The 24,281-nt window shown below is 39.8% G+C and overlaps 1 protein-coding gene across 1 annotated transcript in view; it reads right to left on the reverse strand.

Annotated features, from left to right (window-relative positions):
- Positions 1–24,281, reverse strand: part of LOC131855163 (E3 ubiquitin-protein ligase TRIM33) — a 42,174-nt gene that overhangs the window by 4,936 nt on the left and 12,957 nt on the right. The window contains exons 6-15 of the mRNA XM_059206408.1: positions 23,280–23,390; positions 9,985–10,133; positions 9,154–9,461; positions 8,204–8,409; positions 4,395–4,608; positions 2,681–2,821; positions 2,184–2,246; positions 1,461–1,528; positions 1,332–1,427; positions 32–354 (exon numbers count right to left, since the gene is read on the reverse strand). Of these exons, the coding sequence (XP_059062391.1) occupies positions 32–354; positions 1,332–1,427; positions 1,461–1,528; positions 2,184–2,246; positions 2,681–2,821; positions 4,395–4,608; positions 8,204–8,409; positions 9,154–9,461; positions 9,985–10,133; positions 23,280–23,390 (1,679 nt within the window). The remainder of the gene's footprint in view (positions 1–31; positions 355–1,331; positions 1,428–1,460; positions 1,529–2,183; positions 2,247–2,680; positions 2,822–4,394; positions 4,609–8,203; positions 8,410–9,153; positions 9,462–9,984; positions 10,134–23,279; positions 23,391–24,281) is intronic.

The raw sequence follows: 24,281 nt of genomic DNA on the forward strand, positions 1-24,281 counted from the left end.
GTAGACAGTAGTCTGGTGATGTGGTACTCACTCTGGCAACTTCTCTATGGTGGGTATGTGGCAATACTGGTGGAAGACCTTGGGGCACTTGTCGCAGCACATGAGCTCGCCGCCGTCCATGCACACGGCGCACCAGTCCTCGTTGGGGTCGGCGGGCGCGTGCTGCTGGTGCTGCAGCTGCTGGTGATGGTGGTGCCGCGTGCGCTGCTCGGTGGAGGAGTGCACGGGCGCGGGCGAGCTGGCCGCGCCCTCGGCCACCACCTGCACGCCGTTGGAGTCCAGCTTGGCGATGGTGGCCATCAGGTCCTGCACAGACTCCGCGCACACCTTGTCCAGCTCCGACGACGCGCCGCCCTGGGACATCACACATCATTACTACTCTGATGATCGTATAGATATATTATATATATAATAGATATATTATATATATATAAACCTTCCTCTTGAATCACTCTATCTAATAAAAAAAAACCGCTTCAAAATCCATTGCGTAGTTTTAAAGATTTAAGCATATATAGGGACGGACCGACAGCGACAGCGACTTTGTTTTATACTATGTAATGATATTGAAAACTATTCTAAACAATTTCAGCGACTATTTTGATATCCTATTGTAAAAGTATTTTTGAATTTAGTTTAAAAAATAGTATAATGATGGGAATGAAAAGTTGTATTCAGATAAAATTTCAAACAGTTTCGTCTTTACTAAACCCGTTTAATTGTACCAATAATGTTCAAGTAGTTTGTCTAAGATAAATCAATTTTCACAACAAATAATTATTTTTTAATATGATAAATGTTTATTATTGTTTATCTGTTCACAACCTACGTGCGTAGTGCGTAGCGGTTTCTATGTTGATTGTCGAATGCCTAATCCTTGTTAGGCAATTAATATTTATTTAAAAGAGCAACACACAAGTTTTTTGCTCATTCTTCTTGTGATGAGTCTGCATTCCGAATGAGCGGTAGAATCAAAATATGACTATTCAAAAGTGCTTGTAATGAGTTTATTTGAATAAAGATGATTTCTATTTCTGTTATATTGGGAAGTTTCACAAAAGATACGTCGATGCAGCGGTACTTATATTTTATTCTTTTTTCAAAAAACACTCCACACAAACTGCGTCGCTGTACATTCACGTCTGGTCGTCTCGGTCGCCTCGAACCGAGTGAGAGCAGCCCGCGAGAGATAAAGAGGCCGGGAACAAGGAGGCCTCCTTGTTCCCGGCCTCTTTATCTCTATTACTATTGGTGGCGGCATAATCGTGACGTCACTGTTACGGTCCGGCATATACCAACCGCAATGAATTAGATACAGTGAGAAGGCTTACATTGAGACTGGGGCTGGGCGTCTTGGGGTTGGTGGAGGTGACTATGGAGGGCGTGGTGGGCGTGTGCGGGGCGCGCGCGGGGGCGGGGGCGGGGGCGGGGGCGGGTGCGGGGGCGGCGGGGGGCCGGGCCAGCGTGATCTTGAAGTCGGCCACCCCGCCGCCGCCGCCGCCCGGCACCGGCGCCAGCTCCGCGCCGCCTGCGGACAACGCCCACGATGAATACCAGCGACAACCGTGCAAATATTTTTTTATATATGTATATTAAAAAAAATACAGCTGAAATAGACTCTCACAGCAGACAACAGTCTTTGGTTCTAATCCATATTGTAAAATAAATAGTGAGAACTAGTGGTCACATTTAAATGATCCTTCGAGCCGGATATTGGGTAGGCCCGCCAACAAGAGCGACTGCATGTAGTTACTATTGTCTCTGTACTGCCTTCTATAGGCGACACCGTATGTTAAATCGTAGACTGAATAGCAGGACTACTCTAACTTTGAATGACATCATCCTCCCTCTATCCTGAGGAAATAAAAACCGCTGCTAAGAATATTCTTCAATTCTTGCCCTGACGAGTCTAGATAGCAAACTCTGAAAAAGGGCGATCACAATAGAACTATGGAGTTCGCAGTGCTGCAGGCCCAAGCCCTAACCGCCCAATAAAAAAAAATACTTAGAGTGTATGTACTGATAGTGGTTAGTACCATTGGCGAGCGCGTGCTGCGGGATGTGCCACTTGGCTGCGGGCGGCATGTGCGGCGCGAAGTGGTGAGGAACTGCGGGGGGCGCGGGGGAGGGCGTGCGCGGCCCGCCCCCCCCGCCGCCGCCGCCGCCCGCCCCGCGCCGCCCGCCCCCGCCCCCGCCCACGCCCGCCGCCCCGCCACCGTACGGGCCCGCCGCGTACGCGCCCATCACTGCAACAAACGACACCTCACTTTCCCGTTCATGTTGCAGCTTCCCAAATACCACCAACATGAAACTTTCCACGCATTTGTGGGGTCGGTAGTAATTAATACATCAGGCCATCGTACATTATGTACATCGATGAAATATTTACAATAGATATAAATTAAATAATTATAATAGTAAATTCGCCACACCACCCCCTGCGGAGAGAAGGTGAAAGAAAAAGAAAAGCAACTGTAAACCTAAAATATGATCAAAAAAACTCTCTGTACCGTTCATTTATTTTTTCAAAACAAATACATGTAATGTTACTAATTTTTCAGCCGCCGAGTAGATTTAAGGGCAACAACATATGACATTGAAATGACGAGGTACAAAACTATAAGTTATCGTTCAAGTTAACAAGACATAGGAGCCACATGAAGCCACAAGTGGCACTCACTCTGCTGGTAGGCGTGGTGCATGGCGGCGGAGGCGGAGGCTGCGGAGGCGGCGGAGGAGGCCGGGTGCTGCAGGGCCCGCGGCCGGCCCTGCGCCTGCGCCTGCGCACTCAGCAGCCCGCGCAGGTTCATGTCGTTCACGCCTGCGATACAAACAGTTATAACGATCTAGTTACATCATCATCATTTACTTCTTCCTTATCCCATTTATTTGTGGTCGTCGTAATATGTCTCTGTCATTCTTCTCTTCCATTCATCTCTGTTCGCAGTCATCTCGTTAATCACTCCCTCTCTTACCATATCATCTTTCACACAGTCCATCCATCTCTTTTTCGGCCTTCCTCTGCCCTTATAACCATCCACATTCATATGTAACACCTCCCTTAAAATATTACCTTCATTCCTACGCATTACATGTCCATACCACGACAGACGATTACTCTTCAACCTCTCCGACACCGGCGCCACTTTCATACTTCCTCTGATGTATTCATTCTTTATCTTATCCATTCTTGTCACACCACACATCCATCTCAACGTTCGCATTTCAATTGTAAGCAGATAAAAACAGTTATTTACTCAATCCGATACAACATAAACAATATGGAGTCTGTACAAAGTTATATACCTAGTTGTTGCGAATTTTTATATCTATGTTTTTTATAATATTATATTGTTTTTATATGACATAAGTCATTAATACACAATTATATTACGACTATACCGGTGCCATTTTCTTTGCTCGTCGTGTTGGTCTCCATCCTTCACACTAGTTGTATAAGATACTTCTCTCTCTTTCAACCATTTCTGCACGAGCACGAACTCGCTTTGTAAGTTGTATGTCAATTAGAAGCAGTTTAGTTTCACATCAGTCTGTTCTCTTTATCATTTAAGAATTATTACATTTTGTAATGCACTTGTTTGGGTAATATTAATGTAAAATAAGAACATTTATCACTGACAGATTTATAAGAAATGTCATAGTTTTTCATTCCTTCATTCATTCATATTTAATGAATGAATGAATGAATATTCATCATTGTTCTCTCTTAGAATATAACAAATATTTATATACATTATTAATATATAAATATGTATAAACATACAACATTCTCAAAGGGAAGAGGCAATGGGCTTTATCGCTGAAAAGAGATTTCTTCCAACCATCCTTAAGATGAAGAGAGTGATTAACTTGAGTGAGGTCAAAGTGTAACAATGCTCTAATGTAATAGTTATAAAAACATATTTAATCACCAATTTTAAAGTAATTATTCGGATATTTTTTAAATTAATAATAGTTAACGAAGATATTGCTAGACTTCCGTAGTAAACTTTTTTAAAACAGTATTTTCAATGACATACAGGAATAATCTTTAAATTGGTGGTGAGGGGCCGTTCAAGTATTACGTAAGCAGATTTTTTGCAATTATTTACCCCCCCATCCCCCTTGTCCAGCAAAAATAAGCAATGTTCTTACCCCCCCCCCCATCCCCATCCCCTCCCACATGCTTAATAACATTTTTCAATTAAAGTATAGTATTTTTTATCTAAGACAATAGTAAGGGTTGCAATAACTACCTATGATGTAATCATCATCTAGACTCCCCTACCCCCCCCCCATGTAAAACAAAATTAGCAAAACAAAGACCCCCCCCCCTCCATAGTGCTTACGTAATACTTGAACGGCGCCTGAGTACTGAGGCGACAGAGGCTGACCGTGGAGGTGGTGCGGGTGCGTGGTGGAAGTGACGTGCGGATGGCGCAGCGGCGTGTGCGCGCGCGCGTGCCGCATCTGCTGCTGCAGCGGCTGCAGCGGCTGCAGCGGTTGCAGCGGCTGCAGCGACTGCAGCGATTGCAGCGGCTGCAGCGGCGACAGGTACCCGCCTCCCGCGCCGCCCCCGCCCGCGCCCGACACCGACTGCACGTACGACTGCGGACCACGCCCACCACACCTTACATATACCACACTACTCATCGCACTTACGACTGAAGCCAAACATACACGTACAGACAACACATACAATATTCTTAAACAAAATTATTATAGACTAGCTACTCGCCCGGCTTCGCACGGGTGTACATGTATTATATATATAAAACTTCCTCTAGAATCACTCTATCTATTAAAAAGAACCACTTAAAAATTTACATAGGGACAGACAGAGACTTTATACTAGGTATGTAATGAAAATGTGACGCGTTTTGTTTTTTTACACTTGAGTATATAAGTATAGACAAGTATATCGGATGACTTTGTAAACGACTGTGCGCTAAAATTTATGCCATAATAGGTGAATGAGCCCACTAGTAGCACACTTACGACTAAAGCCAAACATACAGTACAGACAACACATACAATATTGTTGAACAAAATAAAAAAATGTGACGCGTTTTGTTTTAATTTTATTATACTTGAGTATAGTACAGACAGGTATATCGGGTGACTTTGTGATGCGGAAAAAAATATGGCATAATAGCTAAATAAAAGTGATTTACAGGGTGTCCCAAAAATCGATGATAAACCGATAGCAGGAGATAAGACTTTTGAGACAGTCTGTATAAGTATGAGATTATAAATTAGTCAAATTTATTTTTGATATATTTTAGTACTTTAGAATTATGCCCTATCAATATTTTTGTTGTAATTTCTATTTGAACAAAAAATCAGTTTTTGAAAAATGCTAAATACCGCAGGAATTTTAAATGTTTAAAACGTAACGCTAGTGGTCACAGCGAAAGTAATGTAGAAATATATTGCAACAAACAAACTGAGAAATCTGTTTCTACTTTCAGTTTTAGATACACCTATACTCTAGTTTATACAAAATGATATTTTACAAACGCAGTTGTCCTGAAAAATTACAACTATTGAGTCAGGGGCGGATCTACCTAAGGGCTTTTTGGGCTGCAGCCCAGGGCCCCGAGTATACAAGTGGCCCCCTGTCCCCACAGAAACGATATTTAGAATATTAAAAAAATCATCTAGAATGTTAAAAAACCTATCATAACCCTGGCAACTCTGAGATCAATTCCATGCAAGTGCGCGTCTAGCGAAAGGAACAGGGAATTCTTGGTCAGTATATTTTTTTTCATCATCATCGCAGCCCGGAAGACGTCCACTGTTGAACATAGGCCTCCCCCAAAGATCTCCACGACGACCGGTCCTGCGCTGCTCGCATCCAATGCCTTACAGCGATCTTGACCAGACCGTCGGTCCACCTTGCTGGAGGCCTTCCTACGCTGCGTCTTCCGGTCCGTGGTCGCCACTCGAGGACTTTATTGCCCCAATTTTTTTAGTTGAGAAATATAATTAAGTGGGCCCCTAAGTAGATTTAGCCCAGGGCCCCACAAATTCACGATCCACCTCTGTATTGAGTGGTTTCAGTTTCGGTGCATTTGGACGAAATATCAAGGCAAATGTTGTTACATTTTTTTTTTGTTATGATAATATTTTATTTTATAAATATAAACTATCGAATAAAAAATACATATACGCGCATACTAAGTGCATGGTAGACTATCGTACAGTATTTCAAATTGTCGGCGCACAACACTAGCAATCGGCTCGCTGTCGGCCCAATCCGGTTGAGGTTGGCTCGCCTGTACCCTTTTCGACGTCCACTACGTATGACCTGCACATAAACTATATTTGTTACATTTTAAAATATAATCATTTAAAATTGCAGTTAGATTATTATTCATATCCACCTCGGAACATGAATTGATATCTTGAAAATCACGTCGGGGTCACCGAGGGGTCGAGGTCTAATCTAACATCTAATCTAACTCCAATTTTAAACGATTATATTTTAAAATGTAACAAATATAGTTTATGCGCACGCGCAATCAACATAGACATCGCTACGCACTCGCTATTAGTGTAATCAGATAATATTGTCAGTGCTATGGATTTCCAGTTTTTCTATAAAATCATTATTGTCGTTAACGAATTCTACAATTTTATAGTAAGCTTTTTTACAAAGGAAGTATTTTATATGACATTTAAATCTTTATTCAGGCAGATTTATAACAGACTGGTATTTTGTTGTAAAACCTTATGCAATTGCCATAAAACGAATTACTAACTTTAGTTAAACGACATTTAGGTAAAATCAGTTTGTTATTGTTGCGTAAGTTTTTATTAGTGTAATCACTAACTCTTTTGAAACTGTCTATATTCTTCCTGGCTTACATGATATTTTCATAAATATATTGAGAAGCAACATTGAGGATATTTGATTCCTTAAAGCACTCTCGTAAAGACTCCCTGGAACCGATACTATACATTTCTTATGTATGTTAGACTATAACGTATTTATAATATGGGCCTGAATTAAATAAATAAATAAAAAAAACAAATAGTAACTAACGGTATGGATAATAATATTGAAATGATTTGTTAAATATATAGTTCACTACATACAACAGTTACCTAACTAACATCCAGACATAATCAGTATATATTTAACATGGATCCATCATGCTCATATCAATTCTAAGGTATCAAGACATCATGCATAATCAACATAGAGCGCCTATAATATATAATATTAATTTGACATGACTCCATCATTCAAATTAAAAAATCATTTATTTATGTAGGACATTTTAGCCGCTTATGAACGTAAAAATTTTTCCCTACCGTCCAGTTCAGTATATAGATACAATTGAAAAGAACTGGCAAGAAACTCAAATGCGTCATATCAAATTTCATCTAAACAAAAACAATAACATATTATATTTGATGCTAAAACGTTTATGAACAAATAATAATGATTGCAACAGTAGTGGGGACGAGACTTGGAGCGGACTGACCTGATATCGTGCCAGGGTCTTAGACATGAAACAATATTGTTACTTCAGATAGTTCGACTCTCTTACTCTACTATTTATCTATACATATAAATATAATTGGAGTGTCTGTTTGTAATATTGAAATAACAGTTTTTTACTACATGCATATGAATATAAATACGGTACATATACCAAAATATCATTTTTTACAATATTTGTCTGTCTGTTCGTTTCGGCTAATTTCTGAAATGGCTGGACCGATTCTGACGGGACTTTTATTGGCACCTGCCAATTGCTGATGTATATATATCGTACTGTAATAGGAAATATGACTGCATGGTTGAATATTTGTAACTCTTTTAAGATAGAACCACTATGTAGATTTAAATTAAATTTGGTGCAAAGATAGATTATGTTCTATATTAAGAGAGGACGATTAGTTGAATTTCTTTGAACTAGTGTTAATTATATAATATATATAATAACATATCAGGACAACTCACACAGCGCCATCTAGTCCTATGCTAAGCAGAGCTTGTGTTATGGGTACTAGACAACTGATATAAATACATAGATATTTTTTTGCAACTACATATAGAAAATACCCGGAGTGATACAAACAACTCATGAATTCGAATGTTTGTACCGTGCGAGGAATCGAACCTGCGACCATCCTAAGACCACCGGGGCCGTCAACAACGCATTAACATCAATAGCTCTGTATGCGGTACCTGGTGCATGGCGACGTGCTGTAGGGCGACTACTGCGGAGTGCGGGGGCGCGGGGCCGGGCACGGAGCCCCCGGGCGGTGCGGGGGGCGCGGGGGGCGCGGCGGGCGGCGCGGGGGGCGGGTGGTAGGGCCCCTGCGCCGCCGCCCCCGCGCCCCCCGCGCCGTCCACCTTGCCGTCCACCACGATGGCGCCGATACTCGACAGCACTGCGGATACACACGGTCACACTGTTACTGGACTGTCACAGACTGACACAGAGGTCCATCCGATTGAACTGCTCAGTGTTATATTAATTTGAATTTATATGCAGGCTATAGTCAGCCTCCAGCTGAAGAATTGTACTGGATGTGACTCTATGAATATATAATAATCTCAGGACAATTCACACAGCGCCATCTAGACCCAAATTAAGCTAGCTAAAGCTTGTGTTATGGGTACTAGATAACTGATACATATACATAAATAGTTTTTTTATAAATACATACATATTATACATAGAAAGCACCCAGACCGATACAAACAATCATACTCATGAATACAAATGTTTGTGCCGTGCGAGGAATCAAACCCGCGACCATCGGTCATAAAGCGGTGTGCTAGACCGCTAGATCACCGAGGTCGTTAAATATAGTGTAGAAACTCAGGTCTATAAATAATCCTAATTATAATTTTAGTTAAACTATACATTCAACCAAAAATGTTGATCGGTGCTGCTTTGAAGTTGATAGCTTCGCATATTTTTGATATTATTTGTACATGTGGAGCATGTACCTTATACCTCGTACCTCTGATCAGGTCCAGCAGCTCGTCGAGACAACGGGATTTCAGGGTGGGGACATATGTCGCACATATCCCGCAGCTTGTCGGCCGCATGGGACCTCAGAGAGGACGTACCTTAAATCAGGTCCAGCAGCTCGTCGACCCCATTGAACCTCAGGATGGGTACGTACCTCGCACCAGGTCGGGCAGCTTGTCGAGCGCGAGGCTGATGCGCACGGGTATCTCAGGGTTGGGTATGTCTGCGCGGCGCGACTTGACTCGCTGCAGGTGTGCGGCCACGAGGCGCTTGGCGTACAGCAGGGCGGTGTCGGAGCCCTGCTCCAGGGCGGCGCCCACGAACTCCACGCAGTGCTCGGTGACGCCGGCCAGCTGCTCCAGCGCCTCCTTCTTCTCGGTGAGGGTGCGCTGCTTGCCGTCGCACACTTCGTTCAGCCGCAGCACCAGCTGCTTGCCGCGCGTGTTGATCGCGTTCGTCAGCCTGCAAACACATTTATACAAGTGTCAAAACAAGTAGAGAACACAGCGGTATTAAAACCTCTTCAATAATTTTAAAAGGTTTTAATATCATTATCTATTTTTGTTGGAGTTTCCGTCGGGGATCAGAGAATAGACAGAATGACAAAACGTCTTGATAAAAATATTAATTGATATGTATACATACAGAAATGGCGAACGACCTACTTCAGCAATTATTAATATATACTGATAGAGAGAGAAGGAGATATATTAACGGAAGAGAGGGGGAGGGGGGGAGAGAACGAGGAGAGAGGGAGCGCGCGCTCGAGGAGAGCAAGGAGAGAGAGAGCGCGCGCGCGAGGAGATCGAGAAGAGAGAGGGAGAGGGAGGGAAGGAGAGCGCGAGGAGAAATAGGGAGGAAGAGAGCGCGCGAGGAGACAGGGACGGACAGAAAGTGGGAGGGAGACAGGGCGGAGATGGAGGGGAGAGAGGGAGGGAGAGATGTAGAGAGAGAATGAGAGTGGGAGTATGTATGGTGCACGTACTTGACGACGGTCTGCGTGATCTCGTGCACGAGCGCCTTCTTCTTGTCGGCGATGAGCTGCTGCCGGTCGCGGATCACCTTCATGGCGGAGCCCAGCAGCACGCGCTTGTAGTTCACCTCCGACAGCAGGCTGGCGATGCTCGCGCGAGCCTGCACCACAAACAAACAAACAAACACACATACTAACTAAATTATATAGTGAAGATTATTAGTAATACGGATTGATAGGGATAGGGATGACCATGGGGGTCATGGGGTACCATGTTGTGTTGTAGGAAACCAATAGCTGTCGTTACATACCACGTTCTTTCACGTGTGAGGAGCGAGCTCAGTTTAGCGCGGGAAGTCCAGCGAGCATATTCGTGAAACATTTTTTAAATATATTTTTTGGGTTGACTCTTTCGCGCATGATTTTGAGTATGTTACATGTTATTACACTTTCTTTTATCCACAGACTTAATTATCCGAAGACATATGTTAGATTTATAAATAAATATAATTCCATCTTAGTACCATAGCCAGATATCTGCCCTTTTGCAATAATAAAATCTATATATGTAAATAAAATTGGAGTCTGTTTGTAATATTGAAATAACCGTTTTTTACTACATGCATATGTATATAAATACGGTATATTTATATTTATATGCATGTAGTAAAAAACGGTATTTTTGTCTGTCTGTTTGTTCCGGTTAATCTCTGAAATGGCTGGACCAATTTTGAAGGGACCATTTTTAGCAGGTAGCTATGATTATAGGACCTACAGTTGTACAAGTGGAGTCTAATAAATGTATGAAGCATGATATACAAAAGTCGAAACAACAGAAGAGAAGAGTACCATCTAATAGTAAACAAGTTCATATGTGTGATATATGCAGGAAAACATAAGGAGTAACTTAGGCCACTTTTATTTACGAAAATTCTTTTAATTTAGAAAAATAAATTTAAATTTTACGCGGACGAAGTCGCGAGTACAGCTAGTCTATTATATAGTGTTTGTTTGTTTAAAAGAGAATATAAAATTGAATGTACCTCCTTAGATATTCACGAGTTAGACATGGAAATAAAATATTTAAACGGGATTTAAACATGCAATAAACTTACTAGAGTAACAAAACTATAACAAAATTGTCTATGATATTTATGAGCTAATAGAGAAATAAGTTAATCACTAATACACGACAAAATCCACTAGATGATACACATGAGTGAAGCCCGTTTAAATGTTTTACTTCCATTCTGTCACTATTATGAGACCTTCAATAGTCGCCGTACGGTAGTAACCGTCGCCCAAGTGCCATAGGCGATACTATGGTGGATAGGTTACCATGTACCATCAGGTGGTATGTTGTAACTGTCGCCTATATACAGGAACTACGGACATCATATATATCACTAGCTGTTTCCGCGACTTTATCCGCGTGGAATTTAACTTTATTTTCTAAAATAAAAGTAGCCTAAAAAACTAACCATTATTTTGTTCGTCTTAATTTATTCGTTCCATTGGGTACTGATAGGTTCAAACTAAATCATTTACATCCCGCATCATCCCTCATTTTATCCCCATGGGGGTTGAATTTATCAAAATCCTATTTAAGCGAATGTCTTCATCATAGTAGCTCCAATCTTTAATTTCATTTCAATCAGTAGAAAATCTAAGAAGATTTATACAAACTTTCATCCCCTATTGTATCCCCTTAGGGGTGGAATTTATTAAAATCCTTTCTCAGGGGAAACCTACATCATAGTAGCTTTATGCATGCAAAGTCTCAGCCCGATCGATTTAAAATTGACAAAAACTTTCATGCCCTATTTTATCCGCTTGGGGGTAGAATTAATCAAAATCCTTTCTTAGCATGGACGGACCAAACCACTGGACGGATCGGGCTGAAATTTGGCATGCAGGTAGATGTTATGAGGATGCCTACGTCATAACATCTACCTGCATGCCAAATTTCAGCCCGATCCGTCCTGTGGTTTGGGCTGTGCGTTGATAGATCACTACGTCAGTCACCTTTGAGTTATATATATTTATTAGTAAATAAATAGATAATAACTCTGGAATTAACACAGCGCCATCTAGTTCCACGGAAAGTAGAGCTTGTGTTATGGGTACTAGAGAAATAATATAAACACTTATTTCTTTTTTGTAATTACATACATAGTATACATAGTGGTTGATATAAATCTACTAATTTCTAGCCAACTTGCAATATGTTACTACCCTAAATCCTACTCCTATTTTTATCCACCAAATCTGGGGGTAGCATCAACAAAATGAGTCGTTCGTTGTACGTCGCGTCGAGCACACGCAAATCAACATATTCTCCGCGAATCAACGTTAACGGAACCATCAGCCGCGATCTTCGCGCAATCATCTGATTAGTACATCATCCAGTGAAATTCATCGTAGTGTTGTGCGTTTTTAAAGTGAAACGGCTACGCGTATAATAAGACCTGCACGCGGGGACGACACGAACCAGGTTGGTCCTTAGTTTCCCTTTTTTACCCAACATTCTTCATGGTCCTTCGTCCAGATCACCATCATTCATCTCAAAACCCATAAATAAATCATATTTCATAATCATCTGATTATCATATTCATCTCATAATTTCATCAAGTATTGCAAGTCATTTTTCATTGTCATATCAACCGCCGTACATATCAGCCATTTTGCTCATATTTCACCTTGTCATTCATTCCATCAAATCAGTATCATTCATTGGCTGTCAATAAAGCTTTAAGCAAAAATCATAACTCATTGTTGGCAACACAGAACAGTAAGTTGTCAATCATAACCCGTCAGTATTAATTCATTCAATCAAATTGTTAGTTTAACTTTTGTTTACATTTTAATTTTCGTATATCATTTAGGAAAATATTACATTATTTTGGTTAAATAACATCAAAATACGATGGCAAATATTAAAGCGTATGCCACAAACTGCGATCTGAGTTACAAAAACATGCGAAATGTGTATGAACTTGCAGGTAAACTTAGCCAAAATCCAAACTTAACTTCACAAGAGCAAGTTGGTTTCATGGTACGATTTAAGGATATTGAAAGGTTTAGGCAACAATTCGAGGAGGCTTTTGCTATTCTTATGTCTAGTACTGAGTCTGTAAGTGACAAATCTCGTGAGGAGTTGGAAAACAGATATTCAACTTTTATGGATATGTTTTATTCTGTTCAAGTTTTGCATAGTTCAATACAAACAAAGAGTGACAATGCCAGTGGTTTTCAACACTCATCATCTAAATCTGAACCTGCCTTTCAGCTTCCCAAGATATCTCTAAATAGGTACTCAGGTGTGAGCGTAGAGTGGCCAAACTTCATCTCAATTTTCAACAGTCTAATTCATAATAATGATAGTTTAAGTTCTGTTCAAAAGTTACACTATTTATTGAGTGTTTTGGATAAGGAACCACTCTCTTTGGTAAAGCATTTAGTAATATCTAGTGAGAACTATCAAGTTGCTTACAATTTATTAACAGAACGCTATGAAAACAAGAGAGTTATCGCTGATAAACATGTAGAAGCAATATTTTTAATTTGCCAAATTTAACACAATTAAATTTAAAAACTATTATGGATTAAAACACATTTATATTTTAGAAACATGTTTTTTAATGTGACTGCTTGTATTGAGGCTTACATGGAATGATTATATTTTAGTACCCTACATATTTGACTTTTTTGATAAAAAGTTATATTGAGGGTGACAATAAAAGACACACACAATTATTGTTATACAACATACCTTTCCCTCAAGCTTAACACTAATATTAACAAACTCTTGAAAAAAATCAACAATATATGGTTATCCTATTTACAATCTATCATAAGGGAGTTTAGAATGTCCTTTGGGTTTGTTTCTTATCTTTCCCACATTTGATGTTGATGGTATTCCCAGCATGTCCGCCCATTGGTCACAACTGGGTATCTCAATTATATCTTGCTCCTGCACTGTTTCCCATGCCTGATCTTCACCTAAGTTTTCATTTGTCAATTCCTGCTCTACTTCTGCTTCCTGTTCTTGTATTTCACTTTCTGTCCCCTGTGTTCTTAACTCTTCTGTCTCTGTGTCCTTAAGTGTTACCAATTGATCTATGTGTCTATGCATACACTCTCCATTTTCTGTTTCTATTCTATAGCTAGAAGGACCCTCCTTCCCTATTATTGTTCCAGATTTCCACTTTTCTCCTTCTGCATAGTTCCTGTACATTACTTTCTTTCCAACTTGAGTTTCACGATTCTTCCTATTTGCATTATGTATAATCTGATTTTCTGTCTTTCTGTAATGATTGATATTTGGGTGAACAGTGTCTAATAAAGTCCGCAGCTGTCTATTCATCAATAATTCGGCTGGACTTCTCTTAGTTGATGTGCAAGGCGTACTACGTAATGTCAGCAAAATTCTTGGTAATTTTACTTCCCAAGGTACATCTGTCATCTTTTTTAGTTTATTTTTTAAAGTTTGAACCATTCTCTCGGCCTGTCCGTTGGTGGCGGGATGATATGGCGCTGTCCTAATGTGTTTTATTTTGTTAGCCACTAAAAAGTCCTCAAAATCCTTTGACACGAAAGATGTACCATTATCTGATACCAATGTTTCACAAAGCCCGTGTTGCGCAAAGATATATCGTAAATGTTTGATAACAATGCTAGATGCCATAGAATTTACAATGTGAACCTCAGGCCATTTTGAATATGAGTCTACTACTATCAAAAATATTTTATTTTGAAAAGGTCCTGCAAAATCAACATGAATACGGGACCATGGTCTAGCAGGCATAATCCATTCATGTGATGATCTTGTTGGCATATTTCTATTTTCTAAACAGGAATGGCAGTTGCTGATCATCTTCTCTATATCTCTGTCCATTTGTGGCCACCATACATAACTCCTAGCCAGAGCTTTAGTATGTACTATACCATTATGAGTTTGGTGTAATAGTTTTAACATGTCCTCTCTAAGTTTATTTGGTAATACCACACGACTTCCCAGTAAAATACAGCCATCTTGTATACTCAACTCCAAGCGATGTAACCAATATGTATGTAACTCTTTATCTGTAATTCGGGCTGGCCACCCTTTCAAAATGAACCATTTTACTCTATGGAGAGTTGGATCTCCAGAAGTTGCTCTTTCAATGTCTTTTGGACCAAATGGCAAGTCATGTGGTGTTTCTGCTATTAAGAGAACCTCCCCTGGAGTATCAATATCTTGAGATGATACTGGCATTGGCCAGCGGCTAAGTCCATCAGCATTACTAATTTCCTTACCACGTTTATATTCAATTTCGTAATCATGTGCTGCTAAGGTCAAACATATACGAGTCAATCGTGGTGAAAGAATATCTGGTATCTTCTTCTTAGTCCCAAATATTCCCAGAAGCGGTTTATGGTCCGTTATAATTGTAAATCGACGACCCATCAAATAATTGTTGAATTTTTTAATCCCAAACAGAATTGCCGTGGCCTCTTTATCTAATTGAGAATATCGTCTTTCATGTGGGTGTAGTGTTCTTGATCCCATAGCTATTGGTTTCTCATCATCATTATCCATAATATGTGCCAGAACGGCTCCTACCCCATAGTCTGATGAATCACAAGTTAAAATCAGTTTCTTCTTTGTGTCATAGTGTGTAAGACAGACATCATTTGCAAGTAGACTTTTTGCGGTATTAAAAGATTGTTGTTCCTCTTTACTCCATTTCCAATCCTGCTTTTGGTCCAACAATCTATGTAGTGGCTCCAAAACTGTTGCTTTGTGAGGTACAAAGCGTTCATAAAAATTATATAATCCAAGGAATGCTTGAAGTTGCTGAACATTCCTTGGAGGTGGCGTGTTTATTATTGCATTAATTTTACTTTTTGCAGGGTGTATACCCTCGGCATCTATTAGAAATCCCAAGAATTCAACTTGCGTCTTTGCAAACTTACACTTGTTTTGATTAAGCTTTAGTCCCTTGTTTGTTAAACGTTGCAGAACTATATTCAGTCGAGTTTTCATTTCCTCTAGTGTATGACCAGTAATAATAATGTCATCGAGCAGAACAGCAACTCCTGGGACATCTGCAAGTAATGCTGTCATTGCTCGCTGGAAAATACCTGGGCTGGCTTTAACACCAAATGCTAGTCTATGTACTGAAAACAGACCTTTGGTTGTATTTAATGTCAGTAGTTTTGATGTCTGTTCATCAACTGGCACCTGTGTGTACGCTCGATCCAGGTCCAAAGTTGTAAAAAATCGTCCTCCTGCCAGGAGCGCAAAAATTTCATTAGCAGTCGGCATCGGGTATGTATCCGATTCTGTAGCTTGATTCACTGTGCTTCGGTAATCACCACACAATCTAATGCTGCCATCTTTTTTTACAATGGGTACTACGGGAGTTGCCCATTCTGAATACGGTATGGGTTTCAATACACCGTCTTTGACCAAATTGTCTATCTCTTGTTCTACGCGATCTTTCAGAGCATATGGTACTGGTCTCGCCTTTATAAATTTAGGGACAGCTCCTGGGACTAAATGTATTGCTACAGGCTCTCCTTTGTAGGTACCTAAGCCATGTGAAAAAATATTTTTATATTTATTTAGTAAGTCTTCACACTGTATGCCCTCATGCTCTATTAAATTTATATTATTTATAGAAATATTTAGAGGTTGAAACCAGTTCCGACCCAACAAATTAGGGCCTTTTCCTTTAGCAACAATAACTGTTAATGGACATTGCTTATTATTATATGTCACATCAACATCTAATTGTCCTAGTAAGTGCAGTGATGTATTTGTCCATGTTGATAACCGTAGAATCATTGGTTGTAACTTATTCCTTAAGTATTTAGGCAATTTTTCAAATGTATTTACATTTATTATTGAATATGATGCCCCCGAATCTATTTCCATTTTTGTCTCGCAACCATTCAATAAAACATCAACCTGTATAGGCGGTATTCTCTGTAGATTATTTATATCATTCACACAATATATACCGTTAAGTGAATCATTATTCTGAATATTCGAATCTTCCTCAGTTGTGTAACGGATATTCTGATTTTTACGTTTCTGTGTACAAATTTTCTCTAAATGCCCAATTTTTTGACAAAAATTGCATTTAGAGTTCACATGTCGACATGTACCACTATGTTTATCACCACATCGATAACAGAATCTATATCTATTATTGGTGGTATTTTTGTCACGTATGGCACCAATATCCATTGGTTCAAATGTTGAACTGGATGTACTTGGGGTCGGCTGCACTGCACGCATCATTGTGACGTCACGATGTGCTGTTTCTGCTGCTGTTAGACAATCCACCACTTCCTTGTATGTTAAGTTGTCTCGTTTCAGTAACTCAAATTTCAATTTCTCATCTTGCATCCCACATACTAAACGATCGCGAAGATTTCGTTCCAAATTAGTAAAGTTACAATGTGCAGCTATTTTCCTCAATTCTGTTAAGTAATCGAGCGCCTTTTCGCCTTCCCTTTGGTTGCGGTTGTAAAATTTGTAGGACATGGTGATTTCATTAGATTTAGGTGTATAATGTTTTGTCAATAAATCAACCACATAGTTAAAACTGACTTCATGTGATTTTCTTGGTATTATCAAAGCTAGCACCGTTTCAAACACCTCAGAGCCACAAATTGTATAGAAATTAGCAAGTTTCACATTATCGTCGCAAATTCCATTTGCCACAAAACAATAATTTAGCCTATCTATGTAGTGGCTAAAATCTTCATTCCCGGGTCGGTACTCGTGGAATTTAATTGCTTGCATGTTTGTACATTTATTATCACTATAAATTTATCACTCGTCGCCAATATTATGGATTAAAACACATTTATATTTTAGAAACATGTTTTTTAATATATGACTGCTTGTATTGAGGCTTACATGGAATGATTATGTTTTAGTACCCTACATATTTGACTTTTTTGATAAAAAGTTATATTGAGGGTGACAATAAAAGACACACACAATTATTGTTATACAACAAATACTTTAACAAAATTCTTATTCACCATTAAAGAGAGCACTCAAGCTCTTGATGCCTTAAACATGAATACTAAATCATGGAGTTTTCTTTTACTTCATATAATTCTTAGAAAATTGTCACTGGATTTAAGAAGCAAATTTGAATCTCAAGTTGACATTAAAACTATACCTACATTTGAGAATTTAATTAAATTTTTGGAAAATCAATTACATGTTTTAGAAAATGTTAGTGCTTCTATACATAGGGCTTCTACTAGTAGTACATTAACAGTCATTGAATCAAACAATAAAAATAAACTTAGTACAATTATTTGTCCTTGCTGTCAGGATAAACATAGTCTATATTACTGTTCTAAATTTGATACAATGACTCCGGAACAAAGAAAATCCTTTGTTTTTCAACATAAACTCTGCTTTAATTGTTTAAGAACTCATCATATTTCAAAATGCATTTCACAAAGTGTATGCAGAGTATGTCGTGGCCGACACCATACAAAGCTACACATCTCATCCGATCAACTGAAACCTTACCCAAAAGATAATGAAGTTGCTGTGTCGACAGTGGGTTCCATAGCTCAACTTCAATCTATCCATGGTGTCGAATGTAAATCCACTATGATTTTGGGTACTGCTATTGTCAGTGTACGAGATGTCAATGGATATTACCATTCAGCTCGTGCTCTCATCGACAATGGTTCTCAGGTTTCAATTGTAACCGAAAATCTTGCACAACAACTTAGACTGCCACGTTCACCGTCTAGCAGTGTTCTTGGTTTAGGTGCTTCATCAGCTCAGCATAGTCGAGGAATGATACACTGCAACATAAAATCTTTTATGGATCCTACCAAGACCATATCAACTAATTGTATCATCCTAAAACGCATAACAGGTAATCTCCCATCAGTTATGGTAAATAAATGCATTTTAGATAAATGCAAAAACTTAGTCTTGGCTGATAACAACTTTTCAATGCCGGGAAAAATAGATGTTCTTTTAGGTGTTGACTGTTTTAATAAAATTATTGATGGTGAACAACGTAGCCTGGGTGAAGACATGCCCACTGCGCATTCATCCATCTTAGGTTGGATCATCATGGGCAAGGCTCCCACAGCATCGCAGCAGACATGTGGTGTGGTCTCCATGGCCTGTACCACAGATATTAATTTTAACCTTTCAAGGTTCTGGGAATCTGAGGAACCTCCCAGTCAACCTATACAAGATCCTGAAAACATTATTTGTGAAAAACACTTCACTAACACTCACACAAGGGATAGCACTGGTCGTTTCATCGTGCGGTTACCTTTCAAAGTGGATCATTATACATAAGCCTTTGGGTGAAACACACACCACCGCCTTAAAGCGATTTCATCATTTGGAGCGTCGCATGCTTAAGGATGAGAAGTTGCATGAACTTTATGTTGCCTTTATGAGGGATTACATTGAAGCTGGCCATATGCGTCAAGTGTCAGGTCCAGTATCAAGTGACCGATATTATATTCCCCATCATGGTGTGCTACGTGAACACAGTAGTACCACAAAACTTCGTGCTGTATATGATGCATCAGCCTCTAGCTCTACAGGTGTTTCACTTAATCAGGTACTTATGTCCGGTCCCAAACTTCAAAAAAATATTGAAGATATTATTTTGCGATTTCGACTCCACAAAATTGTCTTCACATGCGACATAAAACAAATGTATCGACAGGTGCGCATGCATGATGACGACTGCAGATACCAAACTATCTTCTGGCGCGCTTCTCCTGCTGAATCCTTGAAGCAGTACGAGTTAACTACCGTAACATACGGCGTCACGAGCTCTGCTTATCAAGCTATTCGCGTCATTCACGAGTTAGCTCATTTAAATACTAGCCAATATGCTGAGGCTTGTAGGGTGTTGCTAGCAGATACATTCGTAGATGATATAGTTAGTGGGTCTCATTGTCTTGATTCTGCTCAGCAATTGCAGCAAAATCTGGTTGCCATTCTCTCTCAAGGCGGTTTCGATTTGCGCAAGTGGTCAAGCAACTCAAAGGAGTTCTTGGAATCTTTCACCTCCGATCATTGCGAGCCACCATACCGTTTCGAGGAGCAGGGTGACATCTTCAAAATTCTGGGCATCGAATGGAACGCAAAAACGGATAGCTTCATCTATCATGTCTCAAACATGAGTAATGTCATGACCATGCGTGGCGTTTTGTCTAACATCGCGAGACTTTACGATCCATGTGGATTTTTAGCTCCTGTCACTTTCTACGCCAAGCACCTTATGCAACAGCTGTGGTCAACACAAAAGAGTTGGGACGATCCACTTCCCCCTGCTATACAAAAATCTTGGTCGGAATTAATAGCAGATTTTCCTCATCTTAATAAAGTATCTATATCACGTTACGTTATCACTGATCAACCGTTTGTATGTCAATTGCACGGTTTCAGTGATGCGTCCGAGCGCGGGTATGCCGCTTGCATCTATCTGCGTATTCAAAATACTCATGGTAATTATGTTAAATTATTACTTGCAAAATCACGGGTAGCACCACTCAAACAAAAACTAACTATTCCCAAATTGGAATTAAACGGTGCACTTTTACTCATTCGCTTAACCAAACACGTGTTTGACATTTTAAATGTCAAAATGTCAATCACTACTGTCATTGCTTGGTGTGATTCGAACATAGTCCTATCGTGGCTTAAAACTTCACCTCACAAACTTCAAACTTATGAAGGGAACCGTGTATCCCAAATCCAAAATTTATTTTCCAATGTCACGTGGAAACACGTACCGTCCATGATGAATCCAGCTGATCCGCCTTACTCCTACTGAATTAGTTGATCATCCCCTATGGTGGTGTCCATCATGGCTTGAAATGGACGATTCAACATGGCCTAATGAATCATCAGAACTTAGCGAAGCCGACTTGCCTGGTGTACGGTCCTCCTATCCTGCAGCTTATGTCACGCATACTATTACGGAGCCTCCTTTTCTCACCAAGTACAGCTCGTTTACCAAGTTACGATGTATAGTAGCTTGGTGCAAACGTTTCTGTCGCAATCTACGCAAGCCTTCACAACGAAGAACTGGACCAATTAGTGTGGCCGAGTTGATTGATAGCACTCACACTATCATTCGATTGGTTCAGTCTTCGGAATTCTCTGGAACAATTAAAAGGCTACAGGAAAACAAATCTATTAAAGGTGGTCTCATGAGACTTAATTTATTTCTCGACAACATCGGTCTCGTAAGAGTAGGTGGAAGGCTTACCAATTCTAATTTGCCGTACCACACAAGGCATCCATTGCTACTTCCTAAGGCACACCACGTGACACGATTGATAATTGACTATTATCATCATGTCTTTTTACATCCTAGTCTAAATTCCCTTCTAAATTTATTACAAAAATACTTTTGGATTTTATCAGCGCGTCGAATTGTCCGCCAACAAATTTTTCGTTGTCAACGTTGTTATAGATCACGACCTAGATCTATTGAACCGTTTATGGGAGATCTACCCTCCCACCGAGTAACATCCTGTCGACCTTTTCAAAAGGTTGGGATCGATTTTGCGGGCCCGTTTTTCTTAAAAACTTCTCGTATCCGAAACGCCAAGTCCGTAAAATCGTATCTCTGTATTTTTGTATGTTTTACAACCAATTGTGTTCATCTGGAAATTGTTTCAGAGTTGTCTACTGAAGCGTTTCTTGCATGCTTCGATCGGTTTGTTTCTCGTAGGGGACTTCCTAGCGACGTATTTAGCGATTGCGGTACCAATTTTGTTGGTGCTCGGAATTATCTAAAAGATGTTACGCAACATATTATAAATTCTCATGAGGAAATCCATAAATATTTAGCTCATCAACAAATAGTTTGGCATTTGAATCCTCCCGCCAGTCCACACATGGGTGGTTTATGGGAGAGTGCTGTTCGCTCTGCCAAATTAATCATTACTCGTGTAATTGGCGATCGCTCACTGGTCTACGAAGAATTAGCTACCATCTTCACTAAAGTAGAGGCTGCTCTAAATTCACGTCCTTTAGTACCTATGACAAATGATCCAAATGACCTAGACGTTTTAACTCCTGGCCATTTTATCATCGGTAAACCTCTTCAGGCATTACCTGAAGAAGAAATAATAGAATCAAATCTTCTCAAGCGTTGGCAGTTAGTACGGCAAATAACTCAGCATTTTTGGAAGCGTTGGCAATCCGAATATCTTCATACATTACAACAGCGACCCAAATGGCTTGCTAAACTACCTAACGTTCAAGTAGGCGATTTGGTTTTGCTGAAAGATCCCGGTTTGCCACCATTTCGTTGGAAAATTGCTAGGGTAACTAAAATTTGTCCAGGTTCTGACGGTACTGTTAGGGTGGTAGAGTTGAAAACTTCTACTGGTACGTTACTTCGACCAGTAGTCAAGATTTGTCCATTATTACCTTGTGCCTAAAGCCGATCATTATTCTTATGCTATCGAACCTTAGCTTATAGTATTATTAGTTTAGTTACATCTCATTATTATTATTATTTTTTTTTTATATAGTTAACATTGTTGGGAACCTTTGCAGTTTCATATCTTACTTTTTTTTTTATTCTCTAAAGAGCTTAGAGGCTCTTTGGGGGGCGGTATGGTTGATATAAATCTACTAATTTCTAGCCAACTTGCAATATGTTACTACCCTAAATCCTACTCCTATTTTTATCCACCAAATCTGGGGGTAGCATCAACAAAATGAGTCGTTCGTTGTACGTCGCGTCGAGCACACGCAAATCAACATATTCTCCGCGAATCAACGTTAACGGAACCATCAGCCGCGATCTTCGCGCAATCATCTGATTAGTACATCATCCAGTGAAATTCATCGTAGTGTTGTGCGTTTTTAAAGTGAAACGGCTACGCGTATAATAAGACCTGCACGCGGGGACGACACGAACCAGGTTGGTCCTTAGTTTCCCTTTTTTACCCAACACATAGAAACAATCAATCATTCTCATGAATACAAAAGTTTGCACCGTGCGAGGAATCGAACCAGACAATCAGAATTAAAGTCAAACCGCTAGACCGGCCATGCTGGCCAACTGTGATCTATGGTATGTGATGTAGTGGTAGAAATATCCTTGCTAAATATATAAATAATATACAGAGAAAACACCGGATACAATTAATCATACTCATAAATACAAAAGTTTGCACCGTGCGAAGAATCGAACCAGACAATCAGAATTAAAGCGATGTGCTACCGAGGCCGTCGGCCGAGTGGTGTGGGCATGTAGGTGGTACATATAGGTGGTGGTACCTGGGCGGCCATCTCCGTGCTGAACTGGTACTTGTGGTCGCGGTGGTGCTGCAGCTGGCAGTCCCGGCACGTCAGACGGTCACACGTCTCGCAGAACAGCGACAGCCGCTCCTGTTTCACACAACACGTGTATAACTTGTATTACTAAATCCCATCAAAAACATAAATGTGAAATGATAGCCGAGTTTAATATTATGATATATGCCTTGATTGTTGACTTCTAAGACAAAAGAGGTGAGATCCAAATGGGTGCCAAGTTCAATGGTATGTCCTGATATGTATTTATAACAATACATAATATCATTTCTTCTTATAACTTAGGATAATTTACTGTAGTCTAAGATCTAACTTGGCCAGTTCTCATATACCAATTATTACTTTCGATTGCTAGTTACTACTAATAATAAAATAGGAACCGACAAGTAACTGTTGTAAATGTTTAGAACTTGCGAAGGCTACAGTATATTTCGTATATGAAAACTAGCCAAGTGAGACCTTAGGCTACAGTATATTTTCGTTTATATTCACCTAATTACCTATCTGCATGCCAAATTTGAACTTCCTAGGTCATCTGGAAGTGGGTTATAATTTTGATCTATAGTTGATCAGTGATAAAAATGACGATATTTGGACGTTAATATCTAAATAACCGTTTGAGATATGTTTATGAAATTTGGAACACATATTTATGTCACAAGTCTCAATATATGAACCAAATTTGACAGGTTTATGTGAAAGAGTTTTTGAGTTATGAGGGGGTCAAAAGTGGCTCCAAATGGTTCGTGTAAATATACACACGGTGCTGCTCGCCAGTTACTTGAAACTCGGCTTGACACGCTACCGCGTGTCTAGATTAAACATTATTAAGCTGACACGCGAAACTTCAAACGATGCGATATTTACCCCGCTTTTGCGACATATTTCAGCTCTAGCATTTGTATATTTGAAAGCCGCTTAAAAAAATATTACCATTCACAATGGCGTATTATTATACATATATAT

This window comes from Achroia grisella, unplaced genomic scaffold (genome assembly GCF_030625045.1).
Source record: "Achroia grisella isolate CSIRO2021 unplaced genomic scaffold, CSIRO_AGI_Agris_v1 utg1314, whole genome shotgun sequence".
NCBI classification, from domain to species: domain Eukaryota; kingdom Metazoa; phylum Arthropoda; class Insecta; order Lepidoptera; family Pyralidae; genus Achroia; species Achroia grisella.